This window comes from Vanellus vanellus, assembly GCF_965231255.1.
Source record: "Vanellus vanellus genome assembly, chromosome: 2".
Taxonomy (NCBI): domain Eukaryota; kingdom Metazoa; phylum Chordata; class Aves; order Charadriiformes; family Charadriidae; genus Vanellus; species Vanellus vanellus.
Window position 1 is genome coordinate 32,675,114 of NC_138906.1, and position 19,755 is coordinate 32,694,868.

At 35.0% G+C, this 19,755-nt stretch overlaps 1 protein-coding gene across 4 annotated transcripts in view; it reads right to left on the minus strand.

Annotated features, from left to right (window-relative positions):
- The window catches only part of DGKB (diacylglycerol kinase beta), a gene marked incomplete at both ends in the record, with an annotated part of 333,552 nt that overhangs the window by 139,919 nt on the left and 173,878 nt on the right, over window positions 1–19,755 (minus strand). For all 4 annotated transcript variants that reach the window (XM_082479865.1, XM_082479864.1, XM_082479867.1 and 1 more), the window contains one exon: window positions 4,177–4,241. In XM_082479865.1, the coding sequence (XP_082335991.1) occupies window positions 4,177–4,241 (65 nt within the window). The remainder of the gene's footprint in view (window positions 1–4,176; window positions 4,242–19,755) is intronic.

A 19,755-nucleotide genomic window follows, 5' to 3' on the forward strand; every position in this document is an offset into this window, starting at 1 on the left:
CAGTACTCAAGTTCGGACACATGGAAGAACTTGGTAAAGATTCATTTACCTGCCATTTCTCCCACCTTTTCTTTCTGTGGCCTTTCCAGATTAAACTGGTGTCACATAACACGTAGGTCAAAACAAAAACGTAACTTCCTTCACTCATATTCATTAGAAGAACACTTGATGTCCTGGAGAACACTTACACAAAGTAAACCAGAACTTTCTATTACTTAAAAATTTCCTTAGAGATTAAGTCCATAGATATTGGCACAAAATAAAAGCATAATTAAGCAAGTTGAGAGGGAATCTCAAAAGTACATGGTCAGGAACGAGTTACAAATTGAGTTTTTAGGAATGGGAACTTTTTCTGCTTTCGGATTTCTTCATAAAAGATGAAAATAGATTGATATTTGAAAACCTCAGAGATGATGTACTTAAGACTGTAAATGCAATTTATAAATCCTACTTTAGTTTACTGAGACTAAAAAGTATCTCTTATGCTACTAGTTGCCACAGAATCATATTAGTATGCCTAATTTAACAGAATATTATTTTAGAATAGTTAATATCAACTTGAATTATTTTTTCTTGAACGTATTCTTTGTTTCCCTGTGTATATTCCAGTCACATAACTCATACATCTGTTATTCCCAGCACCAAGTCTATGATGTTTACACAGATCTCCCTGCAGGGCATTTTGGCCTAACGGAATCGTTATTTCAACAGTATGTCCTAGTTTAATGACACTGTTACTTGAAATGCTGTCTTTTGCAAGTTTTCTTCCCCCTGGGGTTAACTCAGCCCTTCCACACTGAAATCGGAATATCTGACCCTACTCTTAAGCAGGAGATGCTGGGAAGCGAACTCTGCTTCCTCAAGCACAGGGTTCTCAGCACTTCAGACCTGTAGAGTGGGTAGTGACAGCTGAGTCGCTGGGTTTTATGAACACTTTTAAATCTTAATGCAATGTCAGTACTGGTTTCTGATAATGTGTGCTAATGATCATAAGATACGATTACTTAAAATGGCATATTAGGATTCATTCTTTTGACAGAGGTGGGGATGCTACTGTGTTCTCACTTCCATTCTTTTCTCTTTGACCATCGGAAGAAGAAAAATTCTTCTCCTGCGGATCCATTTTTAGGAACAAGTAATGAATATTTTAAAATCCCTGTTAGACATTTATGCTGAGCCTTATTTGGAAAACAATATGGAGCCATTCCATATTGCAGCTTACAAGTATAACATTTTCAAGTGATTAAGGCATGTATTAAGTGATTTTCAGTGAGATTTAAGCTTCTGAACACAGAAAACCCTCTTGATAAAGGGAGTTGATTTCAATTTAATAAGAATCTGAAAAAAAAAACCAGGTGCTTCATTGAAAAGAAATGTCACAAGGTAGCTGCTAAGTCATTTGAAGATTTAAGAAAAAACAGATAATGTGAATTTTTAATTCGTGAGTATTTACACACACTTAATCTTAGACTCGATGATCCCAAGGGTCTCTTCCAACCTAGACAATTCTATGATTCTATGATTTTCCAAAGACCTTAATGTCTAAGTATCTCCAGGCAGTTTAGAAATCCACACCTTCCTTTCTTTCTTTCTGTTTTTAATGTCAGTAATACTAAGCCTTTGTGTCCCAAATCTATGAATACTGCACAGTTTCAACATGTGACAGAGTTCCTAATAAACAGTTACCTACTTCCAAAGCATTCTACAATATTGGCTTGTAGTCATTAAAAAGTCCTTCTAAGCCCTGTGATAAGCCCTCATCTTCATTTTGAGAAGGTAAGCAAGTGCAGAAAGATTCTGCTTTTACCCACAAGTACAACGTGTCAGGAGTTTCCATACTGGTATGCTCTATTTACACATGAAACTTGGGATCAGAGCGTCAAGGAATGTCCTTAGGAATCTGAGGATCATTACCAGGCTTTAAAGCAAAAGATTCTCTAACCCCAAGCTTAACCTAACTTCACTGATGCAAATACAACACCCTTGGCTTTCAAAAGACCTCTGCACACAGTATAAACTTCAAGTTTCTCTTCAGTGAGGAAACTTTTTACACGTGCATTTTCAGAGTAGAATCTCGGTGCGAGGACCTGCTTTACAAAACTGAATGACAGCTGTGGGAGCTCAAAACCTTGGAAAATCAGGCAAGAAAAAACTAACATAAAACCACAAAAGAATTACTTTTTTAAATCCCGAGAGATATTCATGTGACAACGTAGGATTTTCAAATGAGCAAGTGTTATTAACTACGGAACCCGCTATGAATCTGACTTGAGCTGGACTTGCTGATCCTAAATCATTTAGATTGCACAGAAAATTCCATATTCTAGTGAATTAAGTCTTGTGGTTTAGCAGACATCTAAATAAGGGTTTTATTTTCACACACTGCAGGAAAAGGCTGCTGCAACATATTATGGATTGTTGTCACATGCAAATAACTGTTAGTGGAACAAACTATTTATGAACTAACATAATTTGGAAAATTCTATTCAACAAAAATAGAAATCCACATTTTTTCTTCTCAATACACAAAAGAAACATTTAAAACATCAGTCTCTATTACAATACTTTGCTCAAGTCTTTACATTCTTTTTTAGAAATGCATAATATTTCTGAATAGTCTTTCAATACCCAGAGAATCATTGCTTTTTTCAAGTTCTTTCAGTATCGCAGCACCAAAGCACGTAGGGACTGGAACTATATATTTTTGTAATTAATTTCCTTAAGATAATGTTAGAAACATCAGGTTCCTTAAAATATAGATGAATTTCAAGGTGAGTCTGCTAGCAGATGTTATTAATGGCATATGATTTATTGTGACATGAAATCTGATCTGAAACTCATGTTATTAGCTGATCTTTTTATAAATTATAATTGCCAACTGCTGAAAATATGCAGAAAGACCACTGATAAACTAGCTTCATCTTCAGGGCCTAGAATATCTGCATTTGCGAACTGTCCAATATCTCTAGCCCTGCTGAATGAGTATAATACATTGGGATTTGCAGACCAGGCTTAAGATCACATCTTTTCATACAAAAGAAACGTTTACTGTGGAAATTAAAAAAAATCCTAAACACTCCCGTTCACAGTATGTCATTGCATAAACACTAAACAGATCGTATAGTTAAGAAAAAAGCCCCCTTCTCTGAATGTTAAATATAAAATTTATAATTTCAACATGAAAGCAGTAAAAAGGTAGATAATATTCAAACATCATTCTGTACAGCTCTAAGATGACCTCACAAACAGCAAATTTTATCATCCTAAGGTCTACGAAGATTTGCATATACACAAGACTTTCCAGATCACCCCCATGGAAAACTAAAGAAAGTGTATAGGTAGGCTCACAATGACAAAACATTTGTGTCAATAATTATTTCTAGACATTCCCTGTTTATTCCAAATAACCTCACATCTTACTTTCCTCTCCTCATATGCCTTTAAATTTTAATAAAGATTCTGAAATGTTTTTTACCCATCACAACTTATGTGCTAATTTACGTAAATAAGAAGACACAAACATAAGCGTTGCATTATGAATATTATCTACTCCACAAAACAGATATTGAAAGAAGGTGAATTGACAGTACATGTTGTAATACATTTTTAATCTCCAGAAAAGCTCTGAGATAACATTGCAAATTCAAAAAGCAACACAAGGAACAGATGCAAAGTCTCATTCCTGACTTTTTTACATATCCAAAGCTGTTTAATGATAAAAGCATTTATGTGTAAAATGGCATTCACTTGCCCTTACTAAGAGTATATATGGAAGAGCCCCCTGTCAATGTACCAGTGTGCGTGTGGGAATGAAACATAAGGATCACCATCTGCAGCTGTCTAATAAGTGTTCTTCAGTGCCTAATGGCAAAGTGTCAATTCAGGGATCCTCAGATACCACAATGCATCATCTTGTCCACGCTAGTCTTACAAGTCAAACATTTCGCATGTGAGAACAGTTTATTTATAATGCTATTCATTTCAGTTGAAATACCAGATATAAAACAGTTATGTTGCAAGCAGTCTGGGAGCATATACTTAATATAAAATGCAGCAATTTCCTCTCTTTTATAAGAATCCATATTTTAAAGAACGTACAAAATTTAACCCCTCACAGAACATACCTTAATAACAGGGAAAGTATCTCTTCCTATGCAAATATTTTCAGATTCTTACCTACTGTTGAACTTCTCTGGATGTTTTTCTCTCATGATATGGAATCTGTGGGCAATTGAAGCATCCTAACAGGAAAAAGAAAACCATAAATCTATCATGACAGGAAAATTGCAAAACAGAATACCACATCTGTAAACAACGTATATAATTTGTAAGGCGTTTTGTGAGCTATCATTTTCAACAAGAGCAATACTCTGATCACTTAGAAAGTTTACAGGTACACTGTTCCAAGCATGGGATATATCTGAACTTAATTTATGACACTTGTTACGGTCTCCATTACTCCTTCTTTACAAATCAGACATGATAGTTACGTTTACTGAAAGTGTCATCAACTTCTGTACAGCAAATATCATCCAGATCTGGTGAAGATTTACAAGAAGACCATTCGTACAGTTCTTTTTTGTTGGAATACTAAAGAAAGTCTGTGGAATTTATTCCTTTAGTAAAGCTGAGTGATAGATTCAGCAGCATTATAAACGTTGATATTTGCATATGGCTTTCTCTAAACTGTGGTAGAAAATGGAAATAAATGCCAGGAGATGTCCCATTTGCTATATGTCAGGGCGTGAAATCACGTGGGGGGAAAATGGATTTTTAATAGAAAAAAGAAACTTGTTAATTAACTTAAGCATATTTTATCAAAATATCTTAGTAATACATTAAATAATGTGTACGTGAAATGAAATAGTTGTATCAAATACTTATGTGTGCATAACATTTTAAAAAGAATCAAACCGCTGTGGTGGTGGGAATTGCTGAAAAAGAATATGAACTGGAACTGATGTGCTAGAATCAGTTTTCACACCATTTTTATACCTTCTTTGCAGGTATGAAAATAATGTTTTCCTCATTCCGGATCATATAATATTTGTTGCACATATTAATCATTAAAAATTTACAAAATGGGAACTAAGAAAGTAAAAAGTTTTTTCATCTTTTAATGTATGTATTAAATGAGGTGTGAGAGCATGAAATCTACCAACTTTTCAGTCTTGCAGGAGATGATAGTAAACACAGAGAAACCCATTTTGATCATGTTTTTATAATTATGTCCTAAAACACTTCATACATAAGAATATATATATATGAGTTAGTTCAGTTAGTAAGAAATTTAAATTAATTCCAGTTGCCATGTAAATAGTGTCTGACAAAACTTATGAATAAAACTAACACTGTAATCAACTAACATGCATAAGAAAAAAATACATTATTTACCATGGAAATATATTGACCATTATGGAAATATAAAAACGGAGAATTTGAGAGAAGTGTCAAATTCAGTATGAAGTCTATATCTAGCACCATTTGAAATTATTTTCAACAATGAGAATTAGCATTTGGGAGAAAAAAACAAAATGAAATACTTCGCTTAAATTTTATATTATTGCTGATTCCAAATATGATTAAAATATTTTGTTTAAAATAATTTTGATTTAGACTAATTAATGTTAATACAAATTTCACAAAAGCAAACAAGTATTTAGTGTAGGTATATAGGTATCCAATAACATCAAACATGGCTGCAACACTTTATGACTAAAATAGTTTTTTATTTATTAGTATCTTAAATAGGACACGTGCCAGAGAACAGACTGGTCCAAACTTCAGGTTTGGTGTACTAATTCACGGCTAATTTGAAAAAATAAATGTATGAACTTTAATATCAAGTCAAAGATAAAAGTGCTCAGATAGATTGATAACATTTAAACAAACTTTTAAATTATGAATAAAAAAGCAATAAATATGTCACAAGGTTTTACACACGCTCTACCTACATAATGATGTGTACAGAATTTTTAGAAAAAACTTGTGAACACTGATTAAATAAAATCAGTTACTGACATCACTAACTGTACTGACTCCATTGAAATATTCAGTTTATTTATGATCTCTTGTAGTTTCTAAAGATGCATATAGTTTGTTGCTTTATGTACATTACCTTATTTATTTATTTTCCTGTTATCTTTAAGAATTGAATTGTCATTTAATATTTGATTGTTCTACAAAGAAAAGACAGCAAAAATCCCTAGTGAATGAACTGCTTTTAGCCATAAAATGCCCTACTGTTCTGTCTCGTCATCCAAACTGCCACCTGAAACTTTCAGTGCTACATTCTCAAACTGCACTCATCATTACTTTAAATTTATTTTTATGTGCAATGCAATTTTATAAGGCAAATATCCACAAGTATCCAGGTGATCCCACAGTTCTTGGAGATGGATGAAATAAAGCTGACAGTAAACCCCGAGACATCTCACTTCTAAACAAATCCTGCCAGCCAAACTAAAATAATAACTCTGTTAACTTTAGAAAGACCCATCATTCATACTTTATCCCAACATTAGACAAGCCAACATTAGAAAAGTATGTTTGTTAGCCAGTTCTATATGCAAAAGAAATAAAAGGACTACTGTTGTGGTTAACTGTTAATTTTCTACACACCGGAGCAAAAGATAAAGACAGACCCAAGGCAAAATGAATAAAGGGGTAGTAGCATATTTGACAGAAACTAGGAAACACTACTCAAGGACTAACTGTCTAATGAATGAAATGAAAAGGCTAATGTGCTTACTCATGCATAACAAATGCAAGGCACAAACAAGCTAGGGATCAATGCCCACTGCAGATGGCAAACAGGCAGTTGTTTCCATGCAAGGTTGATTTGATCAAAATTTTCCCCTGCCCGAACATTTTCTGACTCCAAAATGGATCAACCAACTTAATGAGCTGAGAGGTGAAAAAAGTAATACACAAAGCTAATTTTGACAGGCACAACACAAGACGGGAACATGCCAGACCAATTTCATACAAAAATTGTTGAAAGGCTATTTTTATTAATGGAGACTGTAAACCAAAGTAGTAACTACACACAGATAAGCTTGAAAGTAGGGGAGCTGCTAAGGCTTTCCTCAGTTTACACCGCCCAACTGCTCGTTTGAACCCATAATTGAGTCCAACGTACAGAGTCCTTAGATTCCCTAGCAGAGGGACCTCTTCAAAACCATAACTCCACACTCCAGGACAATCTGAAACTAGCCCATGCTGGTCGCGTGTCAGCGTGTTGCTTTAGGCGGAAAAAAGAAGAGAGAAAAAAAGAAAACCTACACTGAATTTTCTGGTTTTCAAATGCCTATCATCTTCTATTTGTTAAGATAGTAGCACACATTCCAGTATAAATAAATGAAAAATAACTTGAAGAATTAAAAGTAAGAGGAACTTGACAGTGGGTAGGAATGCAAGTTCTGTCTCCTAAGAACTGCAGGAATGCCATCCCTGAATCCTGAGGAACAACCATTAAAACTTTTGTATTTCTGGATGAGGAGAGCAGAACGTCCTTCAGTGTGAGCTGTTTTGGCTACATTTGAAAAAGGATTCATTTCAGCTGACTTCAATCAGCCATTTCAAAAAAGGCATCCAGCCTAACCTGATTAGAGCGTACAACTGTTGTTGGACCAATGGAGAATGAATTTCTTTTTTGTGTCACAAACTATATTAAAACCACCTAATTAACTAGACTGGGAAACAGAGCAATAACCACATACATGGTGAGTTGAATATTGTTTGCATATCGTCACTTTAATATGCTGACCTTTCCTGGTACCTGATATTATGCACGGCCAGTAAAATACGAGAAAATGTTTTTGTATTTGATAATAAAACTGCTGTAAAAAAGAAAACCCGGGAGTCAGTAAAGCAAACTCGCATGCTTCATGATATCACCTAGCAAGGTAACAAGTGAGCAGGTTTTTTTTAGAAAGGTCATTTGAAAGTCAGATACTGGTCTATAATTAATATCACCTGTGGGCATTATTTATTAAATTTTATTAATAAATCGATATGTATGCTAGCCTGAAACACAATTCTCCAGTAGTGCTATACCTGAATCAAAATATTTTCTATTTTCAAAAGTAACACACCGTAAGTGCCCACAAACATGCCTAAAATTTGCAAGAGCTTTGTTATTAATAATAATCTGAGGAGATACAATGCTGTCAGGCCTGTTGCAAGGCGAAAGGAGGAGGAAGGTCTCACGGGATCAGTGTAATATGAAACTAGCGCATTTCACTACACCCATGCTTCAGTCACAAAGCTCATTTTATACTTGAAGCATTGCAATGCTTTTCACCAAAGCATCCAAGAATGGAGATTTTTTTCAGGAACGCTTCTGCATCAAAATCACTGCTGGTGCACAAAGTAATGCTGAATACAGAGCATTTAAAAACAGAGCTAAGTAACTAATTGGACAATTTTGTCTTTCTAAGAATATGATAAGAATATTTGAGTTGTGTGCTACTATTCCAAAATACTTCACTTCTTTTTTAATACATACAATATATTTACAGTCATTCCCATGTCATATGCAATATATGACAATAGCTTAGATGATGATAATTTCCCTGAACTTTCATTTCGCAGTATCACCAATCTAATCTGAAAAAAACTAACACACCCTGTTCTCTTTTGTATGCCTCTCTAGTTTAGATGGTTTCCACTCACTGTTTTGAAAGTAGATGTGAAGGAATGGGTGTCTGAAGAACACAAGATGCAGTTTATCTGAGTTTAAATTCTACAAAATCGTAAACAGAATCTTGAAAAATATACCTCTGTATCTCCCAAATATTCAACCTGGACATAAGTGCGATGAACACGCAGACATACACACATATTTACACCCTTAATTTGAACCTGTTCAGTGTCTGAAGTAGCTGGACTATCCTTATTATATCTCAGTCAGGTTTGTCTCAAATCCTGACAGTGAAGATAAGATAGAGAACAGACAGAGCATATCTGAATCTACTCCTAGGAAATGGAAAAAATATTTTAATTGAACTAGGGCATTTCTCAAAGTGACCTGCCAAGAAGAAAAGAAGCTTAAGTTGCTACACCTCTTTAATACCTTATGATTGACTTACACACATATATATTCATCTTTTTAATGGGTATTAGCATTACCGGAAAGCAATCTGAAGCAGTCTTTTCAGACGAGTAACCTTATACATTGTGAATAACCTTATAGAAAGATTAATGCATTTAATATATGTCTATCTATAAGCTTGCTGTGATTAAAATTTCCCTTAAATAATAATTTTTATGCTGGTGAACAAACAAATGACCGATGTGCATCTTCTTTGGATATAAATGGTCTGATTATTTTTTTCTAAGATGCTTCTTTAATTAAGGCTTAATGGATCCACAAGGCTAGGAAGCTTAAGGGATAATTCAGCAACCTGTAATCTTTGGATCAGAATGCAAATCTAACCTGAACAACCAGTTAGCTCACACCAGTTATTAATGTGGAATAGTACAGATGTACAAAAAATTTCTTTGAAAACAGATTAAGAAAAGTTCGCTGTAGTGGCTTAAGACTAAAAATTATTTTCTGGGTAAACAAACATCCTTACAATTACGCATTCCACTTTCTGCACATACACACAAAAAGCAAAAAACCTAGACACATGCTTTGGTTTTAATATTTCCCAGCCCATAATAATCAACAGTCTCAGATAAGCAAATAATATGGCTAGTACTGAACCATTCAATGATCCAAATCTAGAAAAAGGTAGTCAAGTAGTTTCAGGTCCTGCCTTGTTTGACACAAGCTGTCATTTCATATTTGACTCCCAGGTATTTTTGATTAAGTTACACACATTAACCTCAGAGACAGATATCTTCCAAAACAATTTCATTAATACCTTCATTTTTGGTGAAACACGAGTTGCTATAGTCATCTGAGCCAGATACTATATTCTGAGCCAGTATATCTGAGAAAGGTGATAGTTTGAGAAAGTCAGAACAAGAAGAGATTTCAAGATCTTTTTGATACAGCTTCACTAAAAGAGAAGGATAATTCACTTAAGAAAACTCTGAGAAAAAAAATTCTGAGAAACTTGTGTTCCTGGTTTTCCAAGAAAAACACACAAACTGTCAAGATAATGCTATTCATTTTGACAGTGAAATTCTTGACAGCCAGCCCTCTGATGGTCATGTTTAAATACATTTCAACTGTACATCTATTACTAATTCAAGTGACAGTTCATATTTTAAATACTCATTTAAATAGTAATACCTCTAAGCCCAGGATGAAACATCAGTAACCACAGTATTTATAAATGACAGGCAAAAGATGAGAGGAAGGTATATCTGGAAACTGTAACAAAATATTTGGAACGGGCCTTCGAATGTAAGCATATTCCCTCTCCCTTTTCATTTGAATTCAGGTCTCTGATGAGTTTCTGACACTATATATACATAATTTGGTACTAGAAATGTTTCACACAGACACAAAGTGGAATCCATTTTGCAGGAAAAGATGTGTTTATGAAAATAAAACCAACCAAGCCCTATGTTCTTCCTATTGATAACTCTGTAACATACAACTAGTGGACATGTACACAAATCGACTCATCAAAATGTACTATTGTCCAGTTCATATAGGGTGACCGCATGTCCCAGCTGTGTAGGGACCAGTCCAGGGACCAGTCCTGTAAGTGCAGCCTTTCTGCTAGTATCTCAAGGACTTTCTTTGAGTAGCTATTTTTGTTTTCAGAAACCGACATTAAACTTCTATGTATCTTTATTTTTAAGTCACTAATCAGCTTCAAGGACCACCAAAGAAGACAGGGAGATAAGGCACTTAGGTTATTATCAGACTAGACGACTGAAAAAAACTGTGGCTCATGACTCAATACGACGCAGAGGACATGTACCCTGTAAGATGAGCTCTGCTGAGGACACGCTGTGTTACTGAGCACATCTTCCTTTCTTTATATTTGGTCACCCTATATTTACTGTAACTAGAGAAGGGTTCTTCTAGATCTATGCTGAGTGTTTATGTGGTCACTAAAAAGAGAAGAAGAAAAGTGATCGCATGGCAAATAGCCAACATAGCCATATAGAGAGCGTATTAAATATCTTGTATATTAAAAAGTTCTGTGGTAAACCTTTAGTAGCATTTCTGATAACTGCTGATGAAGAACTATGTTGAAATTGTCCCAAATTATTCTGCACAATGAGTTTGAGCACAACACAATGAAGGACATGGCTCGGATAGAAAGTCAATATAATCAAAGCAATACAATGCAATTGGCTGTTACTTTAGCTGTTCTTCAGAAACACACAGCAATGGCTCACAGATATCTTCAGTAAAAAGTGTAGGAATTGTTTACATTAAAAGCCTGTCTAGTTTGAAATGACTGCCTAGACTTTCATGCCCAGAACATTTGCAGTTCTGAGGAGAGAAAAATGAGTAATTGTCCCCCAAAAATCAGTTACTAAGCATTTGTTTGTGAAATACTAATTATTGCCATCACATTAAAAACACAACATAAAGAAAAAGGTATATTTGGCATCAGGAATAATTGCTTATATACTGTCTTGAAAAATGAAACTCAACTTATTTATGGTTTTCAAATACTGCCCTAATAAAAAAAAAAAAACAAAAAAACTCCTGAACAAAAAAAAAAAAAAATCACTTTGGGTATTTTCATTTTGAGCTTTAAGTTGGCATTTGAGTTGGATTCTCGGGGGCTAAATTTATACCCATGTTCTAGGTGCCTGAACTGGCAGGATGATCTGTCTATCGTCCAGTATGCTCAACAGTAAGAACAAAGCTTTTTGGAAAGGTTCTTCCAAAATGCATGTGAACAAGTTTCTGTTCGGAATCATTATTTGAAAATCTTTTGTTATTAATCATGCAGGAAACTGAACACATCTAGCTTCTTAACTTTATGAAGCTATGCCTGAAATGTGACAGTTTGAGCAGTCCTCTAAAATCTGCACTGGGGTTCAAGCCAAACCTTGTATCACCACCCATTTTATATGCTCATTTGTTTGATAGGGATCAAATAATAAATGTTCACCTGACTTCTCCTTAGCAACGCCCCATAACTTGTTAGTCAAAGTGTTGGCAACAGAGCCTTATAATTTTAATACATATTTATGTTATTCATTTGTTTCCATAGCAGATATTTATTTTTATAAGAAGTATGCAAACCACTGAAACATCTCTCATTGATTTACACTCTGAAAGAATATTCTTCTCTTAATTGAAAAAGGTCACTGTTTTTCTCATTCATTATGTTTTCAATTTGAAATTTAAATTTCTGCATTACAATATTATTTATTACCTTCCCTATTGGACAAAAAATATTAATTTATAAAAAAACCTAACATACTCATAAATTAGGTCTAGATGTTATTTAGCTACAGATGTTGTCTCTCTCTCCATTAATTCATGACAAACTTTAAGATCCTCTCCCTCACATCTTTTATATAGACTCTTTGTTTGCTCTTTCTTATAGACCTAAAAGCAACTTTAAAAAATTTTACTCAATATCTGCACTTGTTCCTGTGTTGCATTGATCAAAATATTTTCTGAATCCTGCTACTTTATTTTCTTGGCTTTGTCTTCACCTGTGTTATCCCCAACTAAGCAGACATACAGCTTTCAGATACAGGTTTTCTTCATCTCCTCATGAGTTTTCATGTGAAAGTGTTTTTCATTTGTGTCAAGCTTCTTCCTTGGAAAGATTTTAAGATTGCCCTGTTGCCCTTTTCTAATTGCATTATCATTGACATTCTACAGCTACAACTTTATGTTGCCAATCTTTCATGCAGTCTTAATCTTACCTACACCATAAGCTTCTTGCTAAGTGAGCAGCTGTAGAATACTGCAATGGGGAAAGAAAACCAAGTCCTCACTGCCAAATGACTGATGTAACTTAAATGACTACATATCTAGGCCATGAAAGTGCTGTTTACTGAGGGCAAACTTTTTTGTCCACAGTTTGAGTGGGTGATGGTTGCAAGGATTCTTTCTCCTTTAGCCTTCAGTTCTTGCCATCATTGGGTGTTATGTCCTGCTTTGCAGTCCTAGCAAAGTGTATAAGCTTCCTAATTCACACACAAGCTTCTACGGAGGTTCCTTCAGGCTTCCTTCCCCTTTTCTCCTGTAACAACCTCGGCTGTATCCATGTATCAGTAAACACTTGGGATCCAGTTCAGACCTTAAGGGCTTGTCAAAGTATGACATAGCTGTGGGAAGGTAACAACAGCAACTGAAGAGCTCGCTTGTAGGCCTTGGGTAATCCTGCCTTGGTGAGGGAAGAGTGAGAGGTATCCTACTCGTTTCAGGCATTTGAGCATATTAAATACTTGTACAGCCTTTGAGGGCTTCCAATTTCTGAAGAAGTAACAGAAAAGTCTAATGGAAGTACCTACACATGGCCTGGTTCTCCCTAGTCCTTGCAGCTAATGCGAAAGAACCAGTTTGCCTTGCAGCAGAGTAAGGTTGTAGCAAAAATGGACAGGGGTTTGCGTTAAACTGAGACAAACCTATTGAACATGTAGTTTGAAAATAACCGGGCAACTGAGAAGCCTCCAAGAATTATGAGATACATTACATTCACATGTCCTGATTTGAGTAAAACACAACTAATTTCTCTCCTAATGCCTGGGAAAACTGCACTTTTACAAGACTCTAGTGTCTGAATTTGTGAAAATATTTACTTTCTAGCCAGCTATGGTATATGGGTTTCAAGGTCTCACTGGTTTTGAGTTAGCTAGGTGCAGGGATGAGGAGGAGCAAGACCCGGGCACTTGACCCAAGCTGGCCAACAGGATTATTTCATACCATCACTGTCACAATATAAATTAGAAACTTTGCTGCAAAGTGCTGTCTCTGCTGTGATGGCTGTGATCCTGAGAACTTCTTGCCCCGCTGCCAGACCCCTGAGGCCTTCCCTTCCTCCTGAAGCCTTAGCGCTCGCAGTGTCTGACATTTGCAGTCCCCTGCTGGGGGTGCACAGCTTCCTACTGATATAATTGGCTGAGTATAATACTTGTGTATTTTATATTGGTATTGCTATCAATATTGTTTCTTTAGGGTTATTTATGTTATTTATCTAGTCTTATTCTATTAAACTTTTTTACTTTCCAACCCTTGGGTTTCCTTGTTTTTCCCTATTCCTCTTCCCAGGTGGGGAGGGGTCAGAGAATAACTGAACGACAATAAATTGTTGTGGGTTTCTCAAATCATAACAACATGAGTTACTCATTCTAAGCCTACTCCCACCAAAGTGGTTTCTCTGAGCATCTAAAAGGGTATTGCAGAAATAGAATGAAATTAAAACGGTTCATAAAAGTATTAGACAGAACAGATTAGACCCTAGCAGATCATCTTGATCCCACACTGGTTTTACTGCTACTTACTGTTACTCAAATTTGTAACTTTAAAGGTGAATACATACTAGTCTTCATACACAGTGTAAGTGGCCAGACTCCTTCCCGGAGTGCAAAACCCAGACACGTACTACCTGACACTGACCAAAATTTCCATGAAAAATAGGGTGTTATTGTTCTCTGAAATATACCTGCTATCCCCAAAACTTAATGGAATTAGTTCATACAAAAAGTGTTTGATATCATTTGCTCTCAAGTTAAATAAAGCCCAGGGTCTGCAGTAATGCCTTTGAAGTACAAACTAGACTGAAAAATGGAACTAGATGTCATCTTACTGAGCATTTAGGGGCTGAAAAAGACACTCTGTACAACTAATAAGATCATGCATTCCAAAAAAAAACATAAAACATTCTATGGCTTGTAGAATGAAAAGCCTTTTCTAAACTCAGTATTTGGATATGTGGAAAAGTGTAAAAATATGTCTAAATACAAACACGTGTTTATGGTAGGTGTAGCCAAATTTTACAAAATTGATTTACATATCTTTTCCTCCTGAAACAGATCAAGCTTTCTCTATAGCTGCTTTGAATTAATAATTTAGGTATGTAAAACATTTTACAGAGATGATCTACCCAGTGTATGGCACACAGAGGTTATGCAGTACCTATTTTTGTAGTCTCTGGACAGTAAAAGGCTTTGAGGTTAAATACAACTGTTTATTCCTCAGAGAGGTTCTATTATGTGGTATAAAGGGAAAGTCACAGGTTATTAACAGAATGTTCGTACTTGGAGACAACAAGAAATTGCCCTTTATTGTACCCAACTCACTAATAATTAAGAACTTTAAACATTTTTTAACAAAACTAACACTGACTTAAAATTGGTTTCAGCTGAAAGGGAAAAAATACTCCACAACTTTAGAAACTACCAATTGTATATTTCACTATTGTTTTATGCAGTACTACTTCACTACTAAGCAATCTCACAGCACAATAAAAAATTTGGTTCTTGATGTGGTGAGAAACCCTGGAAACTGCACTAAAACCCTTTATTATGATTTCACACATACAGAATTTTGAACTGAAGAAATCAAAATGTCCAAATCGCTTTAGAAGTGCTTCACTGATCCTTCAGAGAGGATTAAAGAAATGTCTTAGTTGCATTTCACATGCCATAGATCCAAGATTGCAGAAGACTGGTGAAAAAGTCAAGAAGTGTATGAAGAGTGGAACTAAGAAATTCCTTAAATTTTCTGACAAAAAAATTTCCCCTCCCAAGTGTGCGCTTGCATAATGCTTCTTGCTTAACCATCTGGACAGGCTCAGTGCGTCATGGTTGTTTAGCAACTTAGGACTTTCATGGTAGCTTTGAATATATTATATCGGTATCCTATTCTCAGCCTCAAATTGTTTGGGAGGATTCTATATCTGCATAAAAACTCCTTGCATAAGTCCCATTTACTCAGGATTTCCAACACAGATCAGGTTTTCCAGCAGGCTAAGTTGTTTACACTAAATACTGGGGTACAATTCCCCAAATTAATTAGCTAGTTTACAGAGTTACTCCCCAAACTATCAGCTTAGGGTGCAGAGGCAGGAACAAGCAGAGTGAGAAAATAAATTCTTTAGTTTCTTTCGTCTCTGAAGCCAGTATCCATTAAAATAATGCTCTAAGTTTGAAAAAAGCCATGGAACATGCACCACGCATATGCAAGAGAGGTACTATAAGTACGCAGAAACGGCAAGCTGTGCATGTATATTTGCATGTATAGTGCATGGTCAAAGTCAGGTCCATAAAATTTGAGTGCAAACAACTTGAATGAGACAGTTTCTCTGAACTCCAGGCCAGATAGGTACGTTACAAACATATTTTACAGATGGAGAACCACACTTTTTTGTAATAGCAATAACTCACTTTGCTTCATGAGCCAGAAGTACTGAATAAATCTTTGGTCTAAATGAAAGCATACTCAAATCACCCTTCAACTTTTCACCTTAAGAACCAACAATGCAGGAGGCTGAAAGCTGCTTCTAGATTTTTATAAATTTGCAAATCAAAGAGCACCTGTTTGTAAAGTGCTGCTTTGCTCAGCTACTTAAATAGTGTAATCAATACAAAATGACAAGCTAGTATTCCCAAATTTGCTGCACAGTAAGCAGACGCTTGTCTTGCCAATGTTTGTAATAAGTAATCCTTGCAATTATAGCAAAGACAAATGTAGTTAATATTAACTTTTACTCAAGCATAAATACCACATCCACATGACATTAGAAGTTATCTAGGAGTAAGAACGTTTTAATAGTTTTAACTACTTTGTATAATACTGGCATTAATAAGGGCAACGTACATCAGTTAAATCCTACTTTTACTAGTGTTTTAGTTTTGCTAATGAGCAATCAAAACCTAAAACTTAAGCAATTTAAAGATCAGTGCAAACAAAACATTTCCAAACTTTTGGAAAAATCTGAGACCAGAATTTAATCTTTCTTTTAGTTTCAGCTATGTACGTTGTATTCAAAGTCATTTCCTATCCAGATGCATGAAATATACTATTGAGACACTCCTTTAAGGACAACTTAGAACATAACAGACATTTATTTCTGACAAAATGAAAGTTGCAGTTGGAGCTGACTTTCTAAAGAAATGAATCCACGTCTACATTCCCCATAGAGGCATTTTATAACGGCCTTCATTTATACATTATCTGTGACAAAAACACTGTTTCTGGAGTAAGAAGCATTTTTTGCCCTTCTTTTTCTTTCAGTAAAAATACTTACAGTGTTCGAAATTACTAAAGTATCATCTACAGCAATTTCACTGTTATTGCACAAATTGTAAATTATGCTTTCTGAATTATGGATGGAATTTTTAAAAGGCTTCCATTTTTATAGTCTTTTGAAAGGACAATGAAATCTATAAAAAACCAAGATTACAATTTCAGCATTTAAAATCTACACAAAGTAATTCAAACAAATGTTATGACATTTAAGATAATGAAACCCTTCATTTATGCCAATGTGTCCTACTTCACATATAAGGAGTCAGAACAGATGTCCAAATACTGTAATGCCAGAAGAAAGTTAGGGCATATCTTGATTAATACTCTCAGAGCAGTCCATGGTGTCTCTTTAAAACTGGCATGCGTTACTTCAAAACATCTATTCAAAATCCATTCTAGGAAACACAGCCAGACAAAGTGTTCCCAAGACAAAAGGAAAACAATAAAGCTCTGTATAACCCTTTTAGCAATGTAAGCTGCATATTATCGACAGACCATTCATTGCAATCAACAAATGATTAATTGCAAATTTGTTGCTAAATTGACCACGAAAAAGACAAGCTTCAGGGTACTGTTAAAGAGGAAAAACTTATGTTAAAAATGATTGGAGACTTTTTGTAGTGAATTAATTCTAATCGATACTCTTGTTGACTACACAGTGGAATAATGACTTCCTTAAATAGTGTATATACCCATTATTGTAGACATTCAAATTAATATTTAAGCTAATGACTTGCTTTTTTTTTCTCCTTTTGAAACAGTATTTTTCTAATTTCACCTTTAAGAATTACAGTCTACTATCAACTGCAACATAAACCAGAATTTTGTAATGTCTAATATCAATCATCTTGGAAGGCATAATACACAAGTAAAAAAAATTTCTAATACAAAAGTAATGATGTTTCTGTAGACTATTTACATGAAAGTCTTTTTTTTTTTTCCATTACTTTTGGCATGGATGAAATATTAGATGCCTTTAAGCATATCTACCTTACAAAATTCTGTCAACTTTGAATTGTTCACTTTTGTGCAAAGGTGTGATTTCAGATTTTTCTGGCTGTGCCGTTTTCCTCCTATTGGAGATGCAGTCATATAACTAAAAGTTAAATTTTTAATGATATAGATATTTTCATTCCTGTGAAGGTCAAGGTACTACTGCAAAACAGATTTTTTTTTTTTTTTTGACATGCCAATGTTATTTTGAAAATTGCTCTGCTTGTTGCATTTGACCAAGAGTTTGGTTCTTAAATTTTCATTCAAGAAAAAAATTCTTATTAATTTACAAACACTATTATTGATAAAGAAATAATTTAATAATTTAAATATATTCACAACTAAAGTCCAACTTACATTTTTGAATTAATGGACTGATGTATATTTTTAACAGTCTCATATTAATGAAAGCTTTTTAGAAAACAAGTTTCTTATGAATGTGGCATAGGCTGAACTGCAGAGCTGAACTATTTTTATTCTTTTATATTTTTTCATTGTAATATTACAGAAACATTTTGTGAAAAGAATCTATTGGATAGCTTATACTATGGCTTGACGGTTGGGTTTTTTTGGGCAGAGGGGGAAAGAAATTTTTTTCCAGGCACTAGAAATCTTTTTCTTCTATTTCACAAGTACTCCTGCAATGTATATTAAAAAGATGTATATATATACTAAAGAAACAAATTTGAAAAGATTTGAGTGTCTCTGACTCCAAAGGAAATGATAAATGTATCTAAAAAGTACAAACAGACAAGCTAAGGACACAGCTCAGAGCTGAAAGTCAAGCTGTTGACAAACTGATAGCAGTTCTTAAATGTTTATGCAGGAGAAATTTCGTCCTCATTAAGATTCCTGCTTTAAAGATCTCTGAAATACTGTTTTCTTTGAGGAACTTAGATTACATAAAGAATCCACAATACCTAGCTTTTACATGCTTAGCCCAAGAGTAGAACCCAAACCCCAGAACTATACCCAAAGCCCTATATAACCAGGTACTTCAAAACTTGATTCAAAATCCAGTACGTTTTATGAGTCAAATATATCCATACCACTATGTCCTCTTCACTGGAGTGTTTAGCAAAGTTCCCTCACTCACTCAGTATCCAGAGACCTACAAGGAGGTTCTTATGACTATTCTTTAAAAGAGCTTAGCAGAGCTTATAAAATAACTCAGTCTAGTCCAGTCTCTTGTTTCCTGTTGGGGTTTAAAGTGGATTCTTGAGGCAAAATTTAGAAAGGCAAGCATGAAGTGATACTTTGAATACTCTCTGAGCCTCCAAATTTTATTTTTTTTTGGCTCAGAAACTGGTCTGACAGAAACCTGAATTTCAACAAAAGCAAATGCAAAGACTTACATCCGGGGTGGAATAATGCAACAATACAAGCTGGTGCTGACTGTCTGGAAAGGAGATCTGCAAGAAAGGATTCCTCGTGGACAGTAAGTTGAATACACCTCTTCGAAGACAGAGGCAGAGGGGAGCATCTGTCGGTCCCATCTGAGGTTCCCCACATCCCCAGTAGCCGATTTGGCCTAAACCATGATAGAGTCACCAGTGAGCCTCTGCAGCAAAGAAGGCCAAGAGCCTCCTGGGCTCTCTCAGCAAGAGCATATCCGCCATGCCCAG